We start from the raw sequence: 26447 nt of genomic DNA, 5'->3' as shown, positions 1-26447 counted from the left end.
ATGGGCTTGCCTCGCAAGACGAAAACGTCTTGCGAGTCTTGCGATTTTTTTCGCTTTTTCTAATCCACTAAGCCGCTAATAGCCTTTTAGCTGCTAAGCTGCTAAGCCTTTAATAGCCGCTAAACCGCTAATAGCGCTAATCCGCTAAGCCACTAATAGGGTTGCTTCGCAAGACGAAAAAACTGCTAGACGAAGAGACTCGCGGAACGGACTATTTTCGTCTTGCAAGGCACCACTGTACACTGAAAAAGAAAAGACCAGTGTTGTTTCAGCAAGCTCGGTGCCATTTTTCTTTTGAATGAAGCTTTCTCTCCATAATTATTTATCAACTAGGATCATTATCCTTAAACCACTTACTCCACACTGTAGTGGGATTATTCAGGGGTAAATTACAGCTATTAGCACATATGTTTCTTTATCATTAGGCCACAAACGCCCAACCACTTATTCCATGTAATTCCATGAAATAAGTGTATGTGTGATGGAGTAAATTGTATTCAGAATGCAATCAAGGAATAGATTGTACCTGTTACGACAGTGTTTTGTAAGATTTAGCAAAATCTAACATCTTAACATGGAGGCCTTCATTGTATCTAAGGAGTAGGTGACGCCTTATAAGCTTCTAAGCGCTAGCTATTGTGTGGTAGGTCATATGATAATTATATCTCCTCCCACCCTTGATATCCATTGCTGGGTAATTGATGTAATCAGTGGTCCCTTGTGGGGTGACTGATTATAGAAGTTGCACAAGTTCAAGTTATCAAGTGATACCTTATAGTTATCACCCAAATAGCACAGTCTTTGAACTTACCATCCATTGATTGTGCTAAATGGCACACTGTGTTTCCTGAAATGTCTTGTTCTGTACAAGATATTAAGCATGAACCCACCAATCCCCTCACCCACATTTTCCCACAACCATAGTGCTTATAGACCCACATTATTAAATTAGCTATGATTCTATTATAGTGCATCCTGATTTTTCAAAGTATAGGTATAGGACGCCACTATACTCCTAGAGTAGGAACACTCCAAACACTCCAGCAAAATTAAGCAAAAGACTCTTATCATGAACATTACTATCTGGAAAACTTCACCTTTAAGGGGAGCTACTTCAATATGGTAGAATCCTACACTGCAGGGGCATGCCTGTGAATAATGTGGCCACATGGGCTGGGCTGACCATTTGCATATTTCCCCATGGAATTGACATGCTCTCTCACAGTGTACTGATTCCATGGGAAAGACCCATGTGATCAGCCCCACATAAGTGGTTTTGTACTATTCACACGTGCCCATGCAAGGAGGTATCTTATCACCTTGAAACAGCTCCCATGTTTTATGGAGTGTGTGTGTGTGTGTGTGTGTGTGTGTGTGTGGATGTTAACTGAACATGGGAACAAGAGGCTGTGACCTGATACAGCACCACAAACATCCGATATAAATCACTCTCAAAAGAGGCATACATAAGGGGGCTCTCTGGATCATACCTTGAAACCCAGTTATAATGCCTAGAAAATATAAGTATGATTCAGTCAAAGTTAAGCACTGTTAAGTCCCATTGGTTTTAAGCTAAGGGTGTGCTTTAAAATCTTCAGAGTAAATCAAGGGGCATAAGAGGATTTAACTTTGGTTTAATCAGTGGCCCATGTACAGCTGTAAATTATACATAGAATTCCAAAAGATATTTAGTCACATATCTTTTCCAGCAGCACTGTACTTTATTGACAATTCCAGCAGGTTTATTATATCAGCTTCTTCTGACCGCTTTTAGTCTGCTTCTTAGTCCCAAAGAATTACCATAGAACTGTGCCATAGTCTGCTGTAGCTCTTCATATATATATATATATATATATATATATATATATATATATATATATGCTTTCGTAGAAACCAAAGACACCAAAACCTGCATATATATATGACACCAAAACCTGCATATATATATATATATATATATACGTAGAAACCGAAGACACCAAAACCTGCATATATATATATATATATATATATATATATATGCAGTTTGCTTTAGCATATACTTCAGTGCACTTACTTGGATCCTTAGAAAACAGTACCCTCTATCCATTGTAAAAATATGAAGAGGTGATGATTATGAGGCAAATGGGAAGAGGAGGTGAATATTTAACTCTCCCCCAGCTTCTTTTCCAAAATCCTCGCTTGAAAATGCTTGCATAATACCGAGGAAACAGTGGGCCAGTTTTCATGCCATGCTAAGCCAAACTATGGCTTGCTGAGAACAAACAAGTGTGTGGATATCCAGAGCAAAAATCACAAGCACTTCACGTCTTCCTTGATCCTCATGTTGCACTAAACTATGTTTTGGATCAGTGCTGCATATAAATCCAAACTAATGGTTTGTCTAGCTCCTCTCCCAAACAATGAGATGTAACCAAGGTTTCCTCTTGGTTTACAACTTTTGGTGTTTTGGGGAAGACAACCCATGAGGCTTCATGTAATGCTACGCCAAACCATGGCTTACCTATTGGTAGTGCAGCAGCAACAGGACCAGGGGAGGAGTGAAGTGGCCACAGTTTTTGCTCTGGGTACTCACAGTTTTGCTCGTTCTTACCAAGCCACCGTTCGGTTAAGTGTTATATGTAAACTGGCCATTCTGTAGCTTGCATACTGCAGAATAATTTATTTTACAAAATACTGTGCGCTTTTTTCAACATAGTTACTAATATCCATCTCTTACTTTTTTTTTCATCCTGGTTTTCTTTTCCTTTTCCTTTTTGGTACTGATCATTGCGTATGTGGTTCACTGTGCGGCTTTTCTTTTCTCTTGGTTAAATTAATGTTGTATCTCCTTCAGTAGAATCATTAGGATCTTCTAACATGCATCATAGATTTACCTGTACGCATTCAGAAATTAATAAGCATGATTAAAAAAGACTTTTGGATATGGCTTTCATTTGTTTCTGTGACTTAAGATTATTTCTGGTTGATTTTCCTTTTATGTAAAGACAAATTAATAAAAAAAAAGAGTCTAGAAATAAAATCCTGGTTGCGTGTCATGCCATACAATTATTTCCGCAAAATGGTTGAAATTGTTCAGAATAATGGATTTGTTCTCTCCTTGAACTCGTCCTTGCCCCCTGCAAAAAAAACAAAAACAAAATTACTAAAAATGGGGGGGGGTGCTAGGGAGTGGCAGATTGTGTGTGTCTGATAGCAGGCAATACAACATGTCCAAACATTTCGGGATGAAATTATGCTGCATTCATATGCCCATTTATCAATCTGATGCTCACACAGAACTTTTGCACTTGCAGACTGTCCCATTCACTTCCTTAGAACATGGAGAGCTAGTTTTGTACATGCATCATTTGCCCCCTTCCATTGAAAGGCACAGGGAAACCTTTGTAGAATGAGGAGATCTGTATATAAGCAGTGAAACAAATCTCTATAAGCATATCTAAAGACAAGATGACATGATCTCTGCTCCTGCAGAGATGTGGATTAATTTTCGCTTATTGTAAAACTGTCATCGCCTTGCATCTCCATGCATCTTATTTCTCTTTCAAAGTATGATCAGCAGGATGGAGGTGGGTGGGAAATATGTTGCCGAATCATGACTAAACTAGGCAGCTGAGTGCATGGTGAAGGAAGGAGACGGTTATCATATATCACAGCAAGCACACAGCTTATTGCAAGCAGGGCATCGTGGTCATTGGTCCTAACAGCACAAGACTGCAGCATGACTGTCTGTTCCTTTCCAACCACAAGTTGTGCATTCCTCCAGATTGTCCTCTCTTTAGGCATAATGGATTGTATGATTATAATGCAGGTAAGTGTTAAATGGATTCATGAGCTGCTCCAGTCAATAACTCATGCTTTTGCAACCCTTTTAAAATTAATTTTTAATATTTATTTATGGCCTAAATCACCCTTAGTGCTTTGAGGGAAAGTATCAATGCTTTAAGGACCGAGCCCATGAGAAAGTAAAACATCTCTTGTATCCTAATTTAGTGCAAGGCATTAAATGTCAATTCAGAGGTCTTTGGCCCACACCTACATGCCTGCAAGTAGATTTCCCCATCCTCTTTCAAAGGAAGCAAAGAGAATCCAAAATCCTTGTTCGTGTTGGAGTTTCATTTGCATGTTGTTCCCAGACTCTCAAGGAACCATTGTAGCAAGACAAGGCACTTGTCTGGCAAGATTGTGTAGAGTTGAGGGAATGGAGCAAAGCAAGGAAAAGGTATTTAAAACTTCATCGTCTCCCATTCATTTCAGTCAACATGAAGCATAGGCAGTGGTTCAGTCTATAGAAAAAATTGAACCCCATGCACATCGATGGAGTGTGCATATGCCCACCCCATTCTGGCCCCATTTTCAGACGACTTCCAGGTCAGCAGCAATGAGTGTGTGTTTGATCACATATCGTAAAATGGTTGCTGCCTGTGTTGGAATTAGTTACATAAATATTCACTTGTTTGCAGCTTAAATGTGCATATAGAAATTTGAGATAAATTACTACATTTAGATTTGTCCGTAGGGTAATCAGATGCAAAGCAGGACAAAGGTCCAAGGCATTTGATACTTGTGATAGGGAAAGAGAAAGAGATTTGATTCAGTATGCATTTATAGGCGTACTATAGGCATACTTCACAATTTCCAAAACAATGAGCAACCAAAATGCAGCCATTCTTCAAAATTCACACTTGTCTGAATTTTGCAATGCAGTTCTCCAGCCAACTAACGTGTATGTATAACATATACCAAAACTGTGCATAATAGTGAAAATAACATAAAAGCACATTATATTGGTGTAAATTGCTTTGCAAAAGCATGTATGTTAGGCAAAATTCCATACATATGTGTTCATTAGGAGAAGTTTGCTGATTTTCATTATGCTTTTTTAAACTGATGCAGAAGCTGAACTTCAGTGTAGAACTGGGAGAAACCAAAATTGACAAGTTCTCCCATCCCTACTTATGAGGAAGAAATTGAGGTTAGGTGAAGCTTGCCTTGAACATTTGTCCTCCTCTACATTTCAGACAACCTGCTCAGCAGTGCTTGTCACTGCCAATAATAAAAAATTCAACACCCAGTCATATTACATGTGTTCTGTCTTTTAATAATCAAATTGCAGAGACCCACACAACACTGAAAATGAAAATTTCTTTCTTACTTCCATCGCCAAACCTTTATTAGGCATTACATTACAAATATAGGCCATCATAAAACATCCATATATAATTTTGAAAAAAATTATACAAAAACAACCATGTAAAATATGTCATAATGAGGATTTTCTTTGGAATTTATTCCCACAAAATAGTCCCATTCACCGCTCTAAGAGATACTATTGACCATTTCAATAAAAATGAAAATTTCAATAATAAGGAAGTACTATTAAGAATAAGAAAACACTATTATTACTGAATATTTAGATTTTAACGCTAGTACACTGTCAGTAGGTCTTTGTGGGATAAATGATCATTTGCATTCAGTGTATAGATCTAATTTACATAATGAGGAACAAATTGAGCACAGCTTTGACTATGGGTTCCATTTTGGCCTTTCCTTTAAGCAACCTTGACAAAGGCAAAAGCAAATGTCAGGCGTGTAGGAAATTAAATAAAATTTAAAAGCCTTACTTAGGAGTGTACAAGATTGTTACTGCAGCAAGATCTTTACCATGTTTTAAACAGGTCCCAGAGTATTGAATCCAGAGGAAGTTGGCCATGCTTTAGTCCCATTGAAATAAATGGGAGAAGTCTGTCATGGATAATTTGTCATGACCTATTCTAATTATTATTTTTTAAGTGCTCCATTGATTTCAATTGATGGCTTTTAAAAAATCTTAATGCTTTAAACTTGATTGCAAGTCACTTACAGAATGCTTTGTGTTAGGCAACTAGCTAACTAAACATGACTGATTTCCTCTGGATCCAACCATTAGTCAGTATTATTAGGGCTGCAAGACAAATATCCCTTTCATATACTGTATGTATATAGGGTGAGTTAAGTAAATACGCTCAAGGCCTTCCATTTCACACAGGAAGTGAGAATATTATTGTTGTTATTACTATTATTACTATTTGCTTATTTATTTATTTATCCCCTACCCTTTTCCCTGACAGGACTCAAGGCAGCTTACATATAAAAATGAGAACTACTAAATACATAGGGAAAACCCAGCAACCATTAAAAAAAACCACAAAGGAAAACTATATACATACATAAAATCTATTAAAGCAAATGGGTCTTATGTTCCCTGTAACCAGCCATGGTCGGCAATCTGGCTGCAGCTCTTTGAGCCATTTTCAGTTTCGGAGCACATTTCAAAAGCTGCACTACGTAGAGTGCAGTAATCCAAATGGGATGTAACTAAGATGTGTGCTGTTGCAGCCAAATCAGACATCTCAAGGACTAGGCACAGCTGATGCACTACCTTCCACTGTACAAATGCAGAAACCTGAGCATCCATGCTCAGGGTTGAGTCCAGGAGCACACCTAAACTGTCAGCCTGTATCTGTGTTAGCCCATCCAGCACAGCCTGAATCCCTATTCCCTGTGCTGCCTTCCAATTGACCAAAAGCACCTCTGTTTTGTCTGGATTAAGTTTAAATTTGTTCCCCCTTAATTAATTTGGGATGTGGGAAGTCAGTATTTTTGTAACATAGGCAATAAGAAAAATCGAACTTCTTCTTCCCAGTGTTTATCTAGTGCTTTCTGTAACTGTAAGAAGAAGAAGCCATTCTTTATTTAGAACGCACAAACTAGGGTGAAGAAGTTTCATATTTTAAACTTTTGGAGCTTTTTCCAGTAGAAAAAGAAATGATAGATTAAAAAAGAAAAGCACATTACAACCTTCAAGTTTATTTTATTTAAAAAATGGAGGGTGGTTGGATTTTTTTGCTGTCATCCCTCCACTTTCATTTTGATGTGATAATTATAATTCATGTGCATTCATTTGTTCTTCTGTCATCTAAAATAGATTTCTCTGTTGGTGTAGGGTCCAGAGAGCAGTGCAATTTCTAGAACAATGAAAGGCAGCGGACTAAAATGGTGAATGCCAGTAAAACCAGATCCCAGTTTCTTTGTTTTTAATACCACATATTACATGACACTTTTCTTTTTCAAGTGTTTATTTTTGACTCTGCTGCATATTTTTCCATAGGTGCTTTCTTTTAGTGAATCTTTTATTTTAAATATAATGTATCATTCTTATTATTTTCTAAATGATGCTTGCATGCCATTATTATTATTATTACTATTATTTTACTACAAATCTATATTAATACTCATTGCTGTATTCATGTTTGTTTATTGTCTTGGATACAGGTGAATCTGGTGTGGAAGAGTGGGCCCAGTGGAGTACATGTTCAGTTACTTGTGGTCAAGGGTCGCAGGTGCGAACCAGAACTTGTGTATCACCTTACGGGACACACTGCAGCGGCCCTTTAAGAGAATCAAGGGTTTGCAATAACACTGCCCTCTGTCCAGGTAGTGTTAGCAGCCAATCAATGAAATTGTGGATGTTATTGAACTGTTTTAATGCTAAGCACTTGAAACGCTAACTCTTTAAAGATTGTGACCGACTCACTGGGACTTTAATTTAGGACAAATGACTGCGATTATTAGTCATCTCTTAAAACTTTATGGTGTATTCATGCTTTTGGAACTGCCAACAAGCTTTGAGAGCATATTTTCAAGTTCCAGCTTTTTAAAGCAAAAGCCTCTGCTATCACTCTGCTATACTTACTTGAGGGTAATAGCCCTGTAATATTTTGTCATACCTTATCAGTTACATGACCACAATGTTAATCGGAAGCTGAGGTAATTGAACATGAAAAAGACGGCTGGGCAATGAAAGGTTCTTGCCTTGCCTCTGCTTTGAATTGAGCCAAGTCAAAATGGTCTTTTCCACCTCCAAATTCTGGAGGCAAGCAAGTTGTGTGAAGCCTTTTGCCAGATGCTGTGACAACAGAGAATTCAGTGGGATGAGGGGAAGATGCTGCCTGTTAACCCCCATTTGTGGATTTGGTTTCAGGCAATTTAGGCTGCATTCACAATGCAGTTTGTTCCATTTTCAGAAAGTTTACATAACTGTTAGTTTCCATATTATATTTCAGCTTTCACACAACAGAAAAGCCATTTCTGGAACTATAGCGGAGTACAGTGGAACTTTAGTAGAATATAGCGCAGACTTAGCATTCATTTCCATATTATTTACAAACGGATTTTATTTTTTTTTACCTGAAAGCAAATAACATGGAAGCAAGCTCTAAACCCTATATTCCCCTATAGTTCCAAAACAGGCTTTTACATCATGTGAAAGGTCAAGTATAATTCAGAACTTAACAATTAAGGGAAAGGCATGTAAATGGAACAAGCTTCCATGTGAACACAGCCTTATAGATTGCACCTCTGTTTTGGTTTCTTTGAACTATCCCATCTCCCCCACCCCAAAACATTCACATGTACAATTGGGGTTTGCAGTGATCAGTGGTCTGATCATTACTACATGTCCACTTTAACAGTATAGTCTCATATTCAAAAAATAGCATCATTGAGTTCAATGGAGTGTGCAGTGGATCACACACCCTAAAAGTAGTAGAGGATACTAGTGAATTCTTTGTGATAATTAACTCTGGCAACATCGAATAGTAATGTCTGCTAGCATTTCTTTCCTCAGGAAGAAGTCTCAAGGAATCCAGAGGCTCATTTCCTAGACATACCCACAACTTTTCTGCCCAACTCTCACACAGCATATGAGAATGGCTAGATTTGCTCATGAGGGTAGAAAAATAGGGCTGGTGCAGATATAACACTGACTCAAACCTGACCATGGCTAAGAAATGAGAAGTCACACAGGGTTGCCATATGTCCTCTTTTTTCAGAACACGTCCACTTTTTCATGGGTATGTAAAATGAGAGTCGCCATAGTGATCCATAGTTAAATGCAGACATTAGCAAATGTGTCCCTTTTTTGCTCTTCTAAATATGGCAACCCTATCATCTCATCTCCTTTACTCTCTAAAGGCAATTATCCCTTCTCCCTTACCATGTTTAGAGGAAGTGTTGACATCGAGCTTCACCACAGTTAATGCTAACCAGGGTGAGGATTTGAGAATGACCTTAACTTTTGCACTGAAATCCTGGTTAAACAGGAACTTTGGTTTGAGTTACTTATGGTTAAGTGAGTGAAGGAACTTGATCATTGTGGTGGGATGGGGAGGGCAATATGTTCCCAACACTGGCTCCTGATCTCTTAATTATCGCCTTCCAAAAGAAAACATGCCTTAAGCTGAGCATAAATTTCTATCCCAAAGTGAAAGGCACTAGTTAAAGTAGAATATATTATCTAAGTAAGCAATTAGCTTTCATGAGAATGACTATCCATAGCTGATGGTATTACTTAGGGATGTGTTCCATATGTCTGCAGATATATCACTGAATCAGAAAACTGTAGAGGGGAAGATGAAGTCTAAGAACTTCAGTTTTCATTTTTAAGTGCTGCTATTTGTGGATGAAAATTTAAATATATATAAATAGCAATTATCCAGCCGGAAAACAAGAGGACGTTGGGGGCTTCACAATAATAGAAAAATGCTATTTTTACTCCTTACACATTTTTCTTTTATTTTTTATCTCCATCACTTTCTTGTCCCTGTTCACTTATCTTTTATCTGTGCCAGATACTTTTATCCCAATCTTGATACTGCAATCATTGGCAAAACATTCAAGATGACTAAGTCAGAGCTTTAACTTTACCCCACTTCCATTTATGAATAACAGAACACAAAATGTTTATTTCCTTTTCATAGAATTTGGATTCCATTTTAACAAAAAATTCACACACCTTGTTTCAGCTGAACCCTTCAGATATAATTGCAGAAGGGCTGGACCAGCATTTGTGGCTACAGTGTGTAGAAAAGGCAAGCCTATACTGTTTTACATCAGGAGGATGTGATCCTTGATAGAGCTGGTGGAACCCTTCTTGGAATTGGCAATTATCGACATGCTTTGATAAATGCAAACATATTTTGATAAACAGGAGTTTTCATATCTGAACGTAGTTCGAGGCATAAGAATGGAGATAATTTAAGCCACTTGGTATCTGATTCAGTACTTGATAACCAAAAGTTCTGATCATGTCACCAAGGAAAATATATAATTATTATACCTGCATGGACCCCTGGTTGACCTCTGTTACACATTTTGGATATAATATATCATTGGTGGATGCCAATGTAGAGAATAGCATTCAAAAATTGCTCATTATCATGATTATATGAATTAGACTCTTCCTAGAAATATATCAGTTATATATTATAACAAATGTGCGTATGCCAGGTGATTCCAGGGTAGGCAGGCATAGTCCTGGAATTCCACCACATGTTGACTTGACATCCTTCCCCTTTACTTGAACAGGGCTAACTCCTCACCCCACTTGTGATTCTTCCTCTGAAAAAACTACATACATACAAAGCCCCATTGATAGCAGACAAGCAAAACTTGCTCTAGGCATTTCGTTCATTAATATTTTACTGAAGACGAAATAATTTATAAAGGAATTTAGCCTCTTCATGTCTTAGGCTTTGACAGCGTTTGCAAATAACCTGCTATTATTGGTGTGCCTGTTCCATTTTTAAAACAGATAGATATGTGTCGAAAGAGGTAAACAGAAAGGAAAAGGGTGTTTATGAGTATCTTTTTCATTGCAATTAGTATAGACATTGGACACAATCCAAAGGATTGTAGGCATACTTAGGCTTAGTTCTCACTGAGGTGATAAAACTTAGCCTGGACTTTATAGAATAAACTGCAGGTGGTGGCAGCTCACATGATTTTGTGAATATATCACTGCACCTAGAAAAATATCATGTCAGGGGGAGACAACTAGGATGGCACCCTTATCCCTGGCATCTACTTTTCCTTGTAGATGGATACAGGGGTATAGATTTCTGAGCTCTCCTCTGCAGTTGGAAGGAACATAATCCATATGCAGATTTATCACCTGAATGAGAACTGAGTCATAATGTCCCATTGAAACTGTGCTTGTGTGTGTGTCTGCATGCACACAGCTATAGAAAGGAATTCAACATCATGCTATTATGATCTTTCTGTTGGCACAGGCACAGCAATCCTTCCCAATGCTCGTCTGGGAGTTCTCCTGACCTCCCTCAAAGCCAATGGGGGGCATGCAGGGGAAGGAGAGGAAGGGAAGTCTCATTATGCTAGGAGGAATTGCTGTTCTGGTGCCAGCTAGCACAATCATTTAGTTGAATCTGGCCTGTTGATTTCACAGACTTAGGCGTGCTTAATGTGTCTTGGTTGTCCCCATTGATTTAATAGAGATGCTATCTGCATGTGAATGTATACAAATAGAAATGAAGCAAATGAAGTTTAATGTTTATGTTTCATCCTAATTTAGGAAAGTGACTGAAGCAATGCTTATTTTTTAATTTATGTAAGACTGATAAATGGGTGAAATTCTTGTTACAAAGTGCAGTAAAGTGCAACTCTATCTGAACTAAATCAAATTATGTCAGTGGTTCATGCTTTGAACTCTTACGAAAAACCTTACATGGAAATTCTACTGTCTCACGTATACTTTTTTGAATCATTTGCTGCCCAGAATTTTCCTAGTCAAAACTGAGCCCTGATCAGTTTGGTCCTGTGTATAGTAAATAATCTGCATAAGAAGTTGAGTGATTGTTGGGTGATCATTTACTGGATCATGACTATCCATCTACCTGATGGTAATCAATTTGTTTTGTATTTGTCACATGATAACTAAATACACATGACATAAAAACTGGCCCCATATAATGGGCTTTGTTACAATGTGTTGTTCTTGAACAACACATATACCCTACTCCAGTGGTTTACGTCAGGTCCAAGACATTCCACTGCATCTCCAAAGCTCTCTAAACATTAATGGAATCCCATTCATTCTGTGGAAGAAACAGATCTCTGTCTACATTTCCTTTGTACGTGTAGACCAGCTGTCCAGTGAAATGAATGGAGCAGACAACACACACAAGAGCAACATATGTCTTGGGCTGAAGGCTGTGGTTCTAGCCATATCTGCAATATAAGTCCTATTGACCTATTATGATTATGATTAAATGAAAAGTTGCAATCATAAGCCTAGCTTGCTGATCACTAATGCTGCAATGCTCTAAACTTGGCTTAACTTATATTTGTGATTGGTGGAAATGCTGTTGTTGTTTTCTTCCTTCGGATGCTGGCCAAGTTATTCAAGTTACAGTTTTACTATGTTTGTTTTTAACCCACTTGGCTACTCATGTTATTTTCTTGTTAAAGCCTCTTTGCTTTATTACAGTACATGGAGTTTGGGAGGAATGGTCACCTTGGAGTTTGTGCTCATTCACATGTGGTCGAGGCCAAAGAACTAGAACAAGGTCATGTATACCTCCCCAGTATGGGGGAAGATCATGTGATGGACCTGAAACACAGCATAAGCCTTGCAATATTGCTCTTTGCCCTGGTGAGCATATATAGAATAACTGTTTGCTACTTACAAGGTTTGTTTGTTTTTCCAGTGTAGTACCTTTGTGGTCTCCATTGTTGTTTTGTGCAGCTTGAGCTTAAACTACAAGAAGGATGCATTCCTATAGCATTATGGGGTCACTAACAGGGCTAGTTAGAAAAAGAAAAGTAAACTCGTGTTTTACCTAGAAAACATCTGTGCACCTTGGACATTAAAGTTGAATGCTTGGAAGTCCTCCAAGGAGTTCTCTGAGTGTTCAGCTTGATGGCTGCAAATGCCAGCCAGCCTTTTGCTGGATGCTTCTCAGCCGCCTTTCCCCCAAAACAAATGAAACCCCTCATTGTAGAGAAGGAATAGCTCCAAGGAAAAGAGGCCCCACATGCCACCATTGGCTGGAAATGATGAGCAGAGAGTCATATCCTTCTAGGAATCATACAGCTTATAGTCTAGTCCATGATTCTCCAGTGGGAAAAGGCACTCTTGTGTGTCACTTGCTGCTGGAGAGGCAGCCCACCTGGACCTTCTTTATTAAGAGTCTTTCACTCCATCCTCCTTCTCTATAGCTAGGTTTTTTTAGGGTCTTGGGAGAGAGGCTAGTTGCAGGCTGGGGTTCAACAAAGCAGAAACATGGGTCTTGGTTCTGCTTGTGACATTTCAAGCAGGAGTGCTTGCAAAGTCAAGCATGCTTTGCTTGCATTCTCACTCCATCCTTAGAGCTGGTGCTTTGGTGTGCTCTGTTTCTTATCGCTTAACCTGGAGGTAGAAGGTGGGATCCACAGAACCATACAAGTCATTTTGTGAAAGGGTCTTAAAGAGAAGCACGGCCACGTAGCAAGCCATTTTGACATGAAGGGGAATTTCTTAAACAGTACGTAGAATGCAGTGCTGGGTTAACCAATAGACTGACTAAGCAAAGCAGGGGCACAAAAAGGGAAATATTTTTAATAAAGAATTTGAATGAAAAATAAAACTTTATTTCATTTTATGTATTAGTATTGTTTTTATTTTAAATTACATATGGAGGGCACCATAATCTTTTAAGTGGTTGGGGCCCTTAAATATCTTAATCCAGCCTTGGTGACATGGCACAGGAGTCCACAGCTCAAGGGAAAGAAATACCAACATTGAGTATGGTATGGGGCTTACATTAACTAGATCTTTGAATCCTGGCCACTAAAGATAAAATATATGAAACATGCATTGGATATATGTGCATATAATGGCCAAATGATGTCTCAAGAGCCCTGAGTGGGACCCAGAGAACAAGGAACAGAGCTCTGGTCACACCATGGAACTTTGTGATGCACAGGGTGGTTCACAGAACAAAAATGCAGCTGAATGAAAAAAGGACCCCATTTCATTCCTCTAGATGCCACACGTGTATATGCTGAGATGCTTGAGGGTGTTTGCAACAAGTTACAGAAGACAGCAGTGGGTTAATTAGTAAGAGTGTGGGAATTCAACTGTTATAAGGTGCATCTTAAAACTCATCTTTCTGATATCGTCCAGTACATAGTACCCATTGATAAATTCTATAAATGTCTGCTTTGTACTGCATGTTGGTCCATTTGTTTGAAATATTCAGCATGTTGGGGCACTGTTACCAGGGTGGAAGCAATACCACTCAAAACTTTGGACTGCCAGTATAATGCCCAGGTGATAACTATGTGATACTTTAAGTGAAATCTTTGACAGCTACTCCATGACTACACCTGAGTAAGAAGCAAAACTGCATAAACATGTTACGAGCTGCGTGGCACCTACTGTTGGGACTATACTGAACATTTCTTGTGTTCAAATTCTGTTACTTCAATTATTTTCTTTCTCCCAAATTGCTACTGAAAGGAAAAGGAAAAGGAAAAAGTAGTTTAAGATATACTTAGCTATGGCAGCAACAATTCCCATGATTTAGAGCAATATTAAATGATAGAGTACCATCAAAGTTACTTAGCAAGTTTAGTAGATGCAGGCAAAAGTCAAGTGTAAAGACTATAGTGCAGTTCATGGGCATCAGTAACTAAGGAATCTTGGGTAGCCTGCTAACCATTCATTTAAACCAATTTCACAATACCTAATCGTGTTTCATAAACATGTCATACTCTGTAATCATTGTTTGGCCTGCCTCTTCCCTGTAATATCATAGTGCTGTAGAATCGAAATAGGAAGAAATTAAATTTAAGTTCATAGAATCATAGAATTGTAGAGTTGGAAGAGATCCAACCACCTGCAGTGCAATTAAGTTCTGTAGGACATCTTTAGATGAGGTCACAAAATAAGCAGATTTGGTGGGTAGCCATATTTTGAGATGCTTCTCCAGTTTCCTACTCAACCAAGATGTTACTAATCCTTCATAATCATCTGTGAACAGTTATATTCTGAGACTGTGTAAGACTTTCTGAGGAAACATATATATCCACATTGAAACAGATCTTAGCACATGGTGCTATTTTCAGGATACATACACACACGCTTCCAAGGATGATAATATAAGTTAGATATGTATCATGTAACTGTCTGAATGTTATGTGTCTCCCGCAATCCCCTTGCTAGCATACCCAGTCCTATGTAAAAAGCTTTTCCTGTTATCCAAACATCTGTCCGTGCAACATTTTTGTATGTCTCCTAAACCTTAGATGAAATGAAAGATGTACAAAATGATGTTAATCTTTGTGTAAGTTCAGAGTTTTATATTGTTGCCAACGATTCACATTTGTTTTATTCTGCTCTTGAAATGTTGTCCTTCTTTCTTCTCACCATCAGATGCATTGAGTAATCTTTTTCCTCCTTATCATCTAAGTGACAAATTTCTTAAAATCCATGTCACTCAACACAATCCTATGCATGCTTACTTGAAAGCAAGTCTATGTCTAATACGGCTTAGTCCCTACTAAACGTGATCAGAATTGTGTTAAAACATATTACAAGGGAGTATGTTGTTTCATCAATGTCTGTGCTACTTGCTTAGAAGTGTAGTAAAACAAAATACAGCCTAATATGACACTGTGTTTTGCACTGTTTCACCTAAAATAGTCTCTTCTCTTACTCTTGACCAGTATAATACAGCCATCCACCTCTCCTCACATACCATGGCTGACTCCTTTTTAAAAACAAAGCACTTGACTAAATGGATAGATAGACTCTGAGACTTCTCACAGGGTCCTTAGGTTCCATGCTTCAGCATTAGTATCACCCTGCCAAATCTGTGCATGCATCATGCTGCATTGGCATGTAGAAGGACTGGTGTCAAGTACTAGTGCCCATGGTCTAACAGGGTAGCATCAGCAAGACTCTGTAAGTCAGCGACAGGCAATCTTGTCACAAATCAAGCCTGAGTGTGTGAAACAATGCCACTTGACTGTACATAGGCACCTTGGGATGGTTTTTCATCTAGTCTGCTGTGATGGGGATCAAGCAGTACAACGGAGCACGAGTAAAACCATGGTTCTGCCTTGTATTCGGGCTTGAGGGCCATCCGGATGAATGTGCTGGTTGTGGCTCCCATCATGGCGCGGATTGGTTAATCATACAATAAATGCTGTGCCTAGAGAATCAGATTTGCTTTTTAAGGCTCCAGCTAGTGTGGGAGATATGACTGGTGAGGTGGAATGGTAGGGAGTAACTGGTCATCACCAGTGAGGGTGACTAAATCAAGGGGGGGACACTTTCATCCTTAGGGGAATCAGAGAGTAGTATCCAAAGCAAGCAGTGAATAGTGGAGGTACTGTGTGTGGCCTAGTCTGATGTTGGTTCTGCTACACTTGAGAAGGTCAAAATAGAACTCAGTGACCACATTTACCCCTCTCTTGACACATGTGCACACACCACCTCAAGTGCACCCATTATATAGAAGAGAAGGTCAGAATATTCATCTCCCTCTTCTTCCCAGCACCTAGGCTATCAGGTAACCCCTGCACAGCCTTTTGCATAATGGTTGGTGTGCTGAAAGCTATGTATAGGTTGAACAGAGGAGGGGTTCCATTTAGCAGCCCTCTCCATGGGCACATCAATACCCCCCCCCGGCCGAAGACTATGTACTTCTCATTTCTGTGTACTCCTAATAATTTACTTGAATTACATTTTCCAGGATAAAGCAGGATTTTGTAACCCATAAGATTAATAACCTGCACTAAACAAACAAGAAACTGCCATGGTAGCTTTGCTGGTAAAGGTAATCTGGATTTTATCTCTGTTTTGTGTGTATTGCAATAGTTGATGGACAATGGCAAGAGTGGAGCGCTTGGAGTCAGTGCTCGGTGACCTGTTCCAATGGCACACAGCAGAGGAGTCGGCAGTGCACAGCAGCTGCTCATGGAGGCTCAGAGTGCAGAGGCCCATGGGCTGAAAGCAGGGAGTGTTACAATCCTGAATGTACAGGTACATAAGGTCCTCTCTAGGAGAGAGAGAAATGAAGGTTATTATGGGGAAATATTTCAGTTTGTTTAAACATGTTAATTTTCCTTAAATAAATATTTTCCCCTTCTAAGAGGTTAGGATGATGCACAAGATCAACCCCACAAAGTGAGTTAGACTAAGAGATAGTGGCAAGGCCCAGGCTCACTCAGTGAGCTTCATGGCTGGGTGGCAATTTCACCCTTGCTCTCCCCACTACAGTATTCTAAGCACTCTTGACATTTCAGACCTTCACTCCATGGCAGCGTGACACATTCCTGCTACATCACAGTCATAAGATGTGAGACAGGGCCTTTTTGGTGGTGGCTTCCTCTCCTTGAAACAAGCCTTCTGAGGAAGCTTCCCTGGTGCCAACTTTGTTATCTCTTTGGTGCCAAGTGAAGACCATTTAATTGGCTCAGACTTTTTAGTACTAGGGTGTTGTTGTTTTTTGTTTGTTTTAGTTTTCATGGTGGCCGTTTGGCGACCCCACAAATTGCTTTTTTAAAAATAAAAAACCCCTTATATATAAAAGAAATAAATGAAAAACAGAACTCATTTGAAATCAAGGAAATGTTTAAAGTGAAGATAGAGTAATAACCACACTTGCTGTTACTGGATCATATATAACAGGGATCAGCAAACTTTTTCAGCAGGAGGCCGGTCCGCTGTCCCTCAGACCTTGTGGTGGCCAGACTATATTTTTTTTTGGGGGGGGGATATGAATGAATTCCTATGTCCCACAAATAACCCAGAGATGCATTTTAAATAACAGGACACATTCTACTCATCTAAAAACACGCTGATTCCCAGACCGTCCACAGGCCAGATTTAGAAGGCGATTGGGCCGCATCCAGCTCCTGCGCCTTAGCCATGATATAAATTAAGGTTAACTTGATTTTCTGCTGTCTGCAGGGATGTAATAATGAATAATAATACTGGTAAATACTGGGGGGGGGTGGAGTGTTAACTAGAGATTAATTGAGAATTAATTGAGAATAGAAGCAGCAACTGGAGTTCATTCAGCTTGGACATATCTTAAGAGCCAGTGTGGTGTAGTGGTTAAGAGCGGTAGTCACGTAATCTGGGAAACCGGGTTCGTGTCTCCGCTCCTCCACATGCAGCTGCTGGGTGACCTTGGGCCAGTCACACTTCTGTGAAGTCTCTCAGCCCCACTCACCTCACAGAGTGTTTGTTGTGGGGGAGGAAGGGAAAGGAGAATGTTAGCCGCTTTGAGACTCCTGAAGGGGAGTGAAAGGCGGGGTATCAAATCCAAACTCTTCTTCTTCTTCTTCTTAAAAGGAGAGTGGGAAGCCAGTTTTGGAAAATTGTATTAAAAATTGAATTAATTTGACAACGATTTGTAATTATTTGGAAAATCAAGAAAAATAATTGGGGGGGGAATGAGAAACAAATGAGTAGCTGCCTCCAAGTGTGTTATTGAAGGTGAAAGTATACATTCCTTTTGACCGTTGGATCAGATGCCAAAGATGGCTCTTTATAAGGAAACCATGATTTCTCTATAGATTCTGGATTTCTTACATGTTTAATTTGTTTGGAAACAATTTTCAAATAGGGGAAAAAATATTCTTGAAATACAGCTGAAAGATTAAAATACTCTGCAGGATGAGCAAAAGCTGCAAATTTCAGCTATTATAAACAGATTACAGGGATTCTTTCTTAGGCCCTTCGAAATGAATATTTGTAGTGAGATAACACAGTGCCGAGGTATTAATGAAAATCATACTGAGAAAAACATAATAGATATGAACACAAAAAGCACATTCATTAACACAAAGAAAACAGGACAAAGAAATGTTAGGATACCAGTTTAAATAAACACAACGTGGGACAGCTGTATAAAATATTGTGCTTTTGTGGAATCTATGAAAACATGGTTGGCATTCTCAATCCACATTGACAGTTCTAATCTGCACATGATTATTCAGAAGTAAGCCCTATTCAGTTCAGGAAAACTTACCCCCGGGTAAGTGTGTTGCAGCCTACTGCAGCCATCTCCTTGCTTTGGAGATTTAAGCTAATTGACTTGCTTTAATGCTACCTTTCTCTTGGGGCTTGGGATGCTGTGTTCAGAGCCCAGAAAGGAAACTCAGTAATGTTTGGGTATGTGCCAACTGTGCCCTTAACTGGGCAAAGGGGGCGATGGAAAGTACTGGGCAGCGTGACATATGTTGTTTTCTGTATAAAGAAGGTGTGCACTTTTGCTTGGGTGCAGACAAGCGACCTTCAGGTGGTTTGAACCTAAGCCGGGTTGCAGCATCTATGCTTTGAAACTCTCTGCCTGTTAACATTAGGCAGGCAGGTTCACTATACAGTGGTACCTCGAAAGAATCTATTCCAGAAGTCCATTCGGCTTCCAAAATGTTCAGAAACCAAAGCATGGCTTCTGATTGGCTGCAGGAAACTCCTGCTGCCAATCGGAAGCCCCTTCGGACGTTCGGGTTCCAAAGAACGTTCACAAACCAGAACACTCACTTCTGGGTTTGTGGCGTTCGGGAGCCAAAACGTCAGAGTACCGAGGCGTTTACGGTCCAAGGTACAACTATAGTGTTTGAGACACCTGCTAAAAACATTTTCTTTTTTATTTCATAAAGCCGATCCAGACATATAATTTAGGTTGTTTTTTTTTAAAAAAAGTTTCCTGTTTTTATCTGTGTATTACTAATCATTACTTTATATTATTTTATGTGTACACCATTTAGAGCTTTTTAAATTCTTATTTTTTCTAAATAGGTAAATACAATTTTAAAATGACCATTAGCTAATTTTAAACAGGCGGGCTGGTCTAAGGGAATGGCTAAACCAACAGTGATATTGTGCTTGAGGGTGGGATAGAGGAAGTGTTGAATGACATTTTTGGGCTTGGTTTATGTACCTTAATATTTGTGATCATGCCACTTGTTCGTATCATGACTATTGCCTTCTTCCAAGCAGCTAATGGTCAGTGGAATCACTGGGGTCACTGGAGTGGGTGTTCTAAGTCGTGTGATGGTGGCTGGGAGAAGAGGATACGAATATGCCAAGGAGCAGCTGTTACGGGGCAGCAATGTGAAGGAAGTGGAGAAGAAGTTAGACGGTGTAGTGAGCAGCGGTGCCCAGGTAAGAAGCTTATAGAGTATTGCAGTTTGAGGTCCTAATTGAACACGATCACGTGTAGCATTTGCATTTAAGAATAAGACAACAGTTACCCAAAACCCATCAGAAACATTCCTGTGGCACTTTTTGGGGGGAGAAATGTTGGGAGTTATATGTTTGGTCAGTGTACAAATTTTCTTATCCCCCACACTCACTCATGAATTCAATTTTGACTTTGACACAGAAGGTCATTCTAATGATCCAAAGGCAATGAGATACACAGCCAAATTAAGTTAGAATAATTTTGAGCAGAGGTGATGTAAGGGAGTGTTCTCCTATTGGGTTTGAGAGACAAAACCATGCCAGAACTGCTACATTACAGCTTAATTCCTGAAAGCATGATGAACATTGTTAGAAGTCATATTTGACAATCCCAAGTGAATTTTTGGTGGGTGTTTGAAAACTCGGAAATTAAATGGTGATAGCTGACAGTCACTTTAAATATGATTAGCAGCCTTCCCATCTGTAAGTCTGAAAAGTGATTAAATGTACAACTGTTTGAGGGTTTTCATAAAATTCATCTGAGATGGTACACATTTACATGGGAATGGCATCCATAGGGAAAACCTAGGAAGCTGCCTAATATCAGGACCATCTAGTCAATCATGTCTACTCTAACTGCGAGTGGCTCTCTTAAGTCCTCAAGAAGAAAGGTTTTTCTAATCACCTGCTACCTGGAGATTATCAGAACTGAAGCTTGGAAGCTTCAGCATGTAAAGTACATGTTCTGTCATTAAGCAGCGGTCCTTTGCCTGTTATATATAGAATGAAAGCTATGCAAGAGAGACGTCTTAAAATAATAATAAAAACATGCAGGACTACTATCCAGTCAAAGCACTTTTAAGTCTCATTTATTTCAATGGGAATTTAAGTATGTCTTTAAATCATCCAGTGAAATCACTTAAAAACACTTAAACATACTTAACTTTGGCTAATTTGTGTTCGGATATAATTATGGATTTTTCTTCTTGGAGAAGGCAAATTTTAGTTAAATCGTCTGAAATAATAACTGGGCAAAATTAATTGGTGAATATTACTCTTTCTATCCCTGGTGTTCTGCAAACAACAAATTAAGAAGCTGCTCATCTAACTGTTATGCACCATCCAAATTATACTTTCTGAATACCCCCTTCCTTCTCATTGTGTGTATCATATACATATAAAATAAACCAGCTAGTAAAACATGAACTATAAAACCACAAATATAGCAGCAAATTAACAAACAAGTTTGTGCAACAAACAAGGTTTATTATAATTCCCGGGTAGCTGAGTAGCTTGACCTAAAGTTTTAATACTTAACAAATTGTTGTTCCCTATTCTGAAATTCATCAAGCAGGTTGGTTTCATTGAACCTTCCCAATAGATGAGAATTTAACCTGTGTTGGGAGGGATTGTTGTTGGGCTCAACAGAGCTTTGTTTCTCTACTCCTTTTTGGTGAGTGTATATGGGTGCTTAAGGAAACAGTGCATAATGGAACAGGGCATGTGCAACCATCTATTATGGGCAATGGGAAGTGTATCGCTTTAAGATGCTGCACATTTTTTGAACTGCAGTGGCTATGAGAACACACACACTTCAATAAAGCATAGGGCAAATGTGAATTGTTTCAGTAAGAAGAGCTTCAGATGAACAACATGGAAAATATTTCTCACCGCTAGTAAATATTTCAAACATATACAGTTTCCAAAGATTGCTACAAGTTTCCGTATTTTTCGTTCTATAAGATGCACCCAACCATAAGATGCACCTTGTTTTAGAGGAGGAGAACAAGAAAAATAATATTATCTCCCTCTCTGCTCAGCGCCTCTCCAGCAAAGCGGGAGGAGCAATGGAGCCCCCTCCAGGAGGCTTTGGGCAGCTATCCCTGAAGCCAGGAGAGCAAGCGGGATTGGTGCATTGTTCTTCTGGCTTCAGCGAAAGCTGTGCAGCCTGCATTTGCTCCATAAGACGCACACACACTTCCCCTTACTTTTTAGGAGGGGGAAAGTGCGTCTTATAGAGCGAAAAATACGGTACATGTACTGTAAATAGTAGATGATGTTCACCAATTAAGTCTATGGTCTTGATTCAATCAAGGCCACCAATTAGGATGCTTATAGGAATTGTGCATGTTATTAGCATCAACACCTTGAGCACCTAATGGTGGAAAAGTGGAATATGACTGAATAAATAATTTAAGACTTGATGCAGACACAGTTATTATTGACATATAGCTACATAAAAGTTATAGTTGAAGAGTTTCACCTGGATGCAATCCTGTACAACTCACATTATACCAGTACCAGAAATACACTGTTGCTATAGCCATTGCCAGTGTGTACTCAGCCCAGGAAGAAAGGGGGAAAACACAACACCAGAGCACCCAAAGAAGGGATAAAAAGACACACGTGCAACATCTCACTGCCGCAGTCCATCACTCCGGGACTGAGCTGGCCATGATCCCCAAACACCTCACAGACAGACACAGCCAATTCAGAGACATGTCTATTACTCTCGTGCCTCCCAACATATAAAAAATTGCAGAGAACTGGGCTGCAGTCAAAGGCACAAACAAGGGAACCATGTGACACCATTCATTAAAGCAGCCACAAGCACACTCAAGAGGTTTTTGGTTCTTTTAAAAAAAAGGTAAAGGACCCCTGGATGGTTAAGTCTAGTCAAAGGCGACTATGGGGTTGCGGCACTCATCTCTCATCAGCTCATCAGCTTTTAGGCCAAGGGAGCTGGTGTTTGTCCACAGACAGCTTTCCGGATCATGTGGCCAGCATGACTAAACCGCTTTTGGTGCAATGGAACACCGTGACGGAAACCAGAGCACACGGAAATGCCATTTACCTTCCCGCCACAGCAGTACCTATTTATCTACTTGCACTGGCATGCTTTTGAACTGCTAGGTTGGCAGGAGCTGGGACAGAGCAACGGGAGCTCAACCCGTTGTGGGGATTCGAACCGCCAACCTTCCAATCGGCAAACCCAAGAGGCTCAGTGGATTAGACCACAGAGCCACCCGCGTCCCTTTTTTGGTTCTAAACTCCCTAAGGGTGAAATATTGTTCTCCCTCCACCTGCCAAGGGCAGGAAGACAGCAATGCAGCCGACACAAACAAGAAGTAGCAGCAGCAGCAATGGAACTCTGTGATGCAGTCTATAAAGCAGGCATAATCCAAGCCAGGATCTTTTAATTTCAGTGATGTTTTCTGGAGGTTGAGAGCTTCTATTTGCTTTTACGGTATTTTAAAAGGCATTATTCACACTTCGTTTAATTTTGAAGCAAAACAAATATGTCAAGTAAGGAACAGAGTTTGCAGAACTGCTTCTCAAATCTGGGGGGCGGGAAGAACTACCCATAATATAGAAATGTTTGTAACTAGATAATTAATGTATGCCATGGCTCAGCAGGTTTGGAGCTAACCTAAAGAAGAGGGTCCACCAACACTTTTGTTGAAGTACAACTATGATTTCTTTTTGAATTAAGAAGATTCAGTGGCGGAGATGGAAACACTGCAGTGATATGTGACACAGAATGAATGACAAGCTACGGTTCTGCAGATTCTATGGGAAAAGCTATGGCAGTAAAAGTGGAATAGGAGGGCTTTGAATGCATGGAAGTGGCCTCAGTCAGGATCTTGCATAGCCACTATCAAGCCGGCCTCTTTCTCCACTGCTCCTCCCCATACTTGCCCTCATTACAGCCCTCAGTCACTCTTCGGCTTTCTACAATACAGTGGTACCTCAGTTTACATGCTTCAGGTTACATACGCTTCAGGTTACAGACTCCACTAACCCAGAAATATTACCTCGGGTTAAGAACTTTGCTTCAGGATGAGAACAGAAATCGTGCTCCAGCGGCACAGCGGCAGCAGGAGGACCCATTAGCTAAAGTGGTGCTTCAGGTTAAGAACAGTTTCAGGTTAAGAACGGACCTCCGGAACGAATTAAGTACTTAACCTGAGGTGCCACTGTATTGCAACAGCAGCAGGCAGGGGTGGGGGGCATAGAATGCACATTGATCACATATGCTCAGCTACCCCCTTTTAATCTTGGACCCAAATACAGTGGTGCCTCGCAAGACGAAATTAATTCGTTCCGCAAGTCTCTTCATCTTGCGAGTTTTTCGTCTTGCGATGCACGGTTTCCCATAGGAATGCATTGAAAATCAATTAATGCGTTCCTAGGGAAACCGCCTTCAGACCAGGTCCGGGGACAGTCTGTCCCCGGACCTCTTCTGAAGGCTGGGGGGGGGACAAGGGCTTTTCTTCCCACCCCCAGCATTTTAAAAAACCCTGGGACAGCGGAGGACTTCTCCGCTGTCCGGGCGATCTTAAAATGCTGGCGGGCGGCATTTTAAAATCGCCCCAGGACAGCGGAGGACTTCTCCGCTGTCCGGGGCGATTTAAAAGCCCCTGGGAAGGCAGGCAGGGGGGGAAAAGACTTTCGCCCCCCGCCCACCTTCAGAAGTTGTTCCCGCCCCCCCGCCCGGCTTTGGAGCACCGTTCCGAAGCGGGGCGGTGGGGGAAGGTGTTCCCGCCCCCCCCGCCCCGCTTTGGAGCACCGTTCTGAAGTGGGGCGGTGGGGGAAGGTGTTCCCACCCCCCCGCCCCGCTTCGGAGCACCGGGAGAAGCGATCTCCCCGCAGCCCCTTGCTTCAAAAGAGGTCTGGGACCTCTTTTGAAGCAAGTGGCTGCGGGGAGATGCGATCTCCCCGCAGCCACTTGCTTCAAAAGAGGTCCGGGCTGCCCCCGGGCCTCTTTTGAAGCAAGCGGCTGCGGAGAGAAGCGATCTCCCCGCAGCCGCTTGCTTCAAAAGAGGTCCGGGACCTCTTTTGAAGCAAGCGGCTGCGGGGAGAAGCGCGGCCGCTTGCTTCAAAAGAGGTCCGGGGGCAGCGGGAAGCGCTTCCCGCTGCCCCCGGACCTCTTTTGAAGCAAGGGGCGGTGGGGAGAAGCGATCTCCCCGCCACCCCTTGCTTCAAAAGAGAAGACCCGGGGCAAGCTTCATTTTGCGAAGCAAGCCCATAGGGAAATTCGTCTTGCGAGGCAACTCGAAAACGAAAAAACCTTTCGTTTTGGGAGTTTTTCATCTCGCGAGGCGTTCGTCTTGCGGGGTACCACTGTAGGCATGAGCAGAGGCACGACTCCAATACATGTCTGTCGCTTTGGTTTCCCAAAACTGCAGTTGAATATGCACAAATGATAGCAAGCAAAAAGAGCAAATGAAGCTTTCACAAGCAGAAATAAGCTTGATGTACATCTCTCTGAGCCCATTTCTTCTCTTTCCTTGTATATTTTATGCTTATGCAGCAGTGCGGGAATCAGAATATATTTCGTATCATGATTCCTATGAAATAACTGAGGGTGCTTGTCTATGCATTTGGCTGCCTAATGTCTCTCTGCAAACTTGGGTAAAAATCCAGCAGAATATATCCAATATATGCATACAGCTATGCCAGTAGTCCTGGTGTCCATGCGGAAACTTCGTTGCTCATATGCAGTTCCAGAGTCTGCCTCAATCGCAGGGTGTATTCCAGAGAACGTTGCAGCCACCTGGTGCAGTCTGCAGGATATGCTTGGCCGTGTTTCTGATTATGACTATACCAAACTAGATGAAGAAAGCAAAATATTGAAATGGAGTGCTGTCTTTCCTACAGAGTCATCTATAATACAGAGACATATCATTTGGGACATTTTTCCTCTTCTTTCAGATGAGGCATTAGGCTGGCTGTGAGATTGTAGATGCAGTAATGTGCTGTTCCAATTAAGGGAGAGGCTCAGTCATAAAGCTGTGTTTTGCAAGCAGAACACCCCACATTCAAACCATGTTATTGCCAGCTAAAAATATGGTAATGACCTCTGCCTGAGACTCCAGAGAGCTGCTGCCAGTTAGAGGGGAGACAACATTAAGTTAGATGGGCAGATAGCCTGACCCTGGTATAAACCCGCTTTCTGTATTTCTAGTAATGAGTAATTTTGCACTTCTTAGTTATGTGTGGCTTTGTGGTTTTTAAAATCCAAATATGCACACAGATCCGTTAACACATATTCGTTCCTATTAGCAAAGGTGCTGGATTCCATCCAACTTTGGGGGTTCGTGTGATGTCATGTGATGTCATGTGGCAGGAGAAGACTGTGAGGCCTGCCATGACTGTGGAGAGGTCTTGAAAGGCCCGGTGGGCCCAATGCAGCCACAAGGAGTTCCATCGCAGGCTGCAGAATATTCAGGGTGCCTGGCCCCCTCCATGAAAATTTCAGGGGGGGGCCCTCAGCCCCTTGCCTGCCTGTTAGTGTTAGGTATGTTAATAATATGGTTTTTTTCAAAAGCAGCATGGATAAAAGCGATACAAATATTAGTTCCAGAATGTGCAGGAGTGTCCACCCCAAAGACCCATGGAGTGGTATTCAACTAAGTTTTACTCA

General features: G+C 40.7%; 1 protein-coding gene across 5 annotated transcripts in view; it reads left to right on the top strand.

Annotated features, from left to right (window-relative positions):
* The window catches only part of ADGRB3 (adhesion G protein-coupled receptor B3), a 458060-nt gene that overhangs the window by 161844 nt on the left and 269769 nt on the right, over positions 1-26447 (top strand). For all 5 annotated transcript variants that reach the window (XM_082218223.1, XM_082218224.1, XM_082218222.1 and 2 more), the window contains 4 exons: positions 7315-7476; positions 12326-12490; positions 16703-16867; positions 19838-20002. In XM_082218223.1, coding sequence (XP_082074349.1) covers positions 7315-7476; positions 12326-12490; positions 16703-16867; positions 19838-20002 — 657 coding nt within the window. The remainder of the gene's footprint in view (positions 1-7314; positions 7477-12325; positions 12491-16702; positions 16868-19837; positions 20003-26447) is intronic.

This window comes from Podarcis vaucheri (genome assembly GCF_965113315.1).
Source record: "Podarcis vaucheri genome assembly, chromosome: 3".
Classification (NCBI taxonomy): Eukaryota; Metazoa; Chordata; class Lepidosauria; order Squamata; family Lacertidae; genus Podarcis; species Podarcis vaucheri.
The sequence above is the reverse complement of the archived record's forward strand: the minus strand, read 5'-3'. Positions and strand labels throughout refer to the sequence as shown.